General features: G+C 44.5%; 1 protein-coding gene across 2 annotated transcripts in view; it reads right to left on the bottom strand.

Moving 5' to 3' along the window:
- Positions 1-2,046, bottom strand: part of LOC106535468 (matrix metalloproteinase-16) — a gene marked incomplete at its 3' end in the record, with an annotated part of 32,416 nt that overhangs the window by 20,591 nt on the left and 9,779 nt on the right. For both annotated transcript variants that reach the window (XM_014032474.1, XM_014032476.1), the window contains 1 exon segment: positions 904-1,065. In XM_014032474.1, the coding sequence (XP_013887928.1) occupies positions 904-1,065 (162 nt within the window).

Genomic DNA, 2,046 nt, shown 5'->3' with positions numbered 1-2,046 from the left:
GAACAGTAGCTAAAATGTTCAGAACAGTAGCTAAAATGATCAGAACAGTAGCTAAAATGTGAAGAACAGTAGCTAAAATGATCAGAACAGTAGCTAAAATGTTCAGAACAGTAGCTAAAAGGATCAGAACAGTAGCTAAAATGTTCAGAACAGTAGCTAAAATGTTCAGAACAGCAGCTAAAATGTTCAGAACAGCGGCTAACATAAGAAAATCAGGTCTCCCCTCCTGCTGGTTGACTACTTCGCCTTAGACGTAAAGAAAAGTAACCATGCAGCTACTTCTGCAGCTGCTGCTGCTGCTGCTGCTGCTGCTGCAGCTGCTGCTGCTGCTGCTGCTGCTGCTGCTGCTGCTGCTTACATAAATCCTTTACCGTTAAATTGAATTTCACACTTCCGCCCTGGAGCTCCATCAGCTGTTTGAGACAAAGTGCTCGACAATCAGTCTGTCAGCTCAGAACGTGTGTCAGAGAGGAAAGTGCTGCTGGCTGATGAAATCACACAAATTTAGCTCAATCTGTGATTTGCTGCGATTGAGAAAATAAGTGGTTTAAAACAGAAAACACGGCGTGTTGTCAGCTGTAATCAACTAGTTTTTAAAAATCTATTAGCCTCATAAAGAATGTAAAAATCAGGATAATGGAAACTAACTGTTGTTCCTGCTGGTTTTTTCTGAAGCTCTGAGGAGTTGATGAAGGATGGAGACCCTCAGGAGGAGCAGCTTCAGAAACTACAGGTTTGTTTTCAACATTCAGAAAATGAGACTTTTATTTGAAAGTTGTGACAGGAGATTAAATACAAACATATAAACACAAATATTTTAAAAAGTCACCTTTATTACATTTGTTAAAGTGTGCAGCGCTCTGTGCTGTCCGTTTACCACCCGCCCTGCTGATATCTGCTTACCGTAGATCTTCTGGATGCCCATCAGGTCGTCCATGGGCAGCTTGAAGTTGTCCGTGTCCATGTACTGGTAGAAGGGAGCCATGATGGCCGTGGGGTCGTTGGAGTGCTCCAGGCCCAGGGCGTGGCCCAGCTCGTGGACGGCCACCAGGAACAGATCGTTCCCTAAAGAGACGGAGTGAAGAATTAAAGCTTTGTTTGGTTTTTGCAGCTCGTTCTACATTTCAGAGTCAAGCTGTTATAAAAAACTGCTCTGGATATTTTAAAAAAAGCTTCCAGGAGGGAAGTCCAGACCTCCCTGACCCCGGCCACACTCTGCAGCTCCTCCTGGGACAACATGGTCCCAGACCAAACAGGAAACATGACCCCACACAGCCAGTTCTGGGTCTGCCTGGAGTTCTGATCAAACCAGTTAATCCTCTGGATGTGGAGGAGCAGCTCCTCGTGGAGGTTTAAAGGTCTGGAACAGAGGTGTCCAGCCCTGAAGTGGTGATCCCATCACTGGCTCAGGTGTGTTGGAGCAGTAAACCAGTAAAACCTGAAGAAGTGGTCCTCCAGGACCAGGATTGGACACCTCTAGTCTAAAAGCTTGGCGACCCTACGAAGGAACCTCGTTCCAGTTTTGTTCTTTTGGGTCATGACAGTAAAACAAGACCTTTTCTGTTCGGCTCCTTCACCACAGAGGACCAAAACAACAAACTCATCACCTGCTCCATCCTAACTTCACTCCTCAAACTGAAACTGTTTAAGAGAGCCTGATCCCAGACCCACGGGTACCCAAACCGTTAGTGCCAGGTAAAAAAACAAAAAAAGATTTAATCGAGCCTGGATCGATTTCATTTAAATTTGTGAAAATCGATCCACAGAACATGAGATGGACTTTTCTCCACGGCGTCCTGTGTGTGATGAAGCTGTAGCCATGTTTTGTCACTCCTGGCTTGCCGTATGTTTACATCAATGTTCAGAGCTAACGTTAGCTTCTGATTAGGGCTGTGTTTTGGCAAGAATTTGGCGATACGATACATATCATGACAGAGGGGTCACGATACGATATATCCCGATAAATTGCGATACTGTAAACAAGGCGATATATTGTGATATATTGCGGGGGTTTTTTTGTCCAAAAATTCTATTAAATAAAAACCT

This window comes from Austrofundulus limnaeus, unplaced genomic scaffold (assembly GCF_001266775.1).
Source record: "Austrofundulus limnaeus strain Quisiro unplaced genomic scaffold, Austrofundulus_limnaeus-1.0 Scaffold1462, whole genome shotgun sequence".
In the NCBI taxonomy this organism is placed as follows: Eukaryota; Metazoa; Chordata; class Actinopteri; order Cyprinodontiformes; family Rivulidae; genus Austrofundulus; species Austrofundulus limnaeus.
Note: the sequence above shows the minus strand (reverse complement) of the source record. Positions and strands in the feature narration are given on the sequence as shown.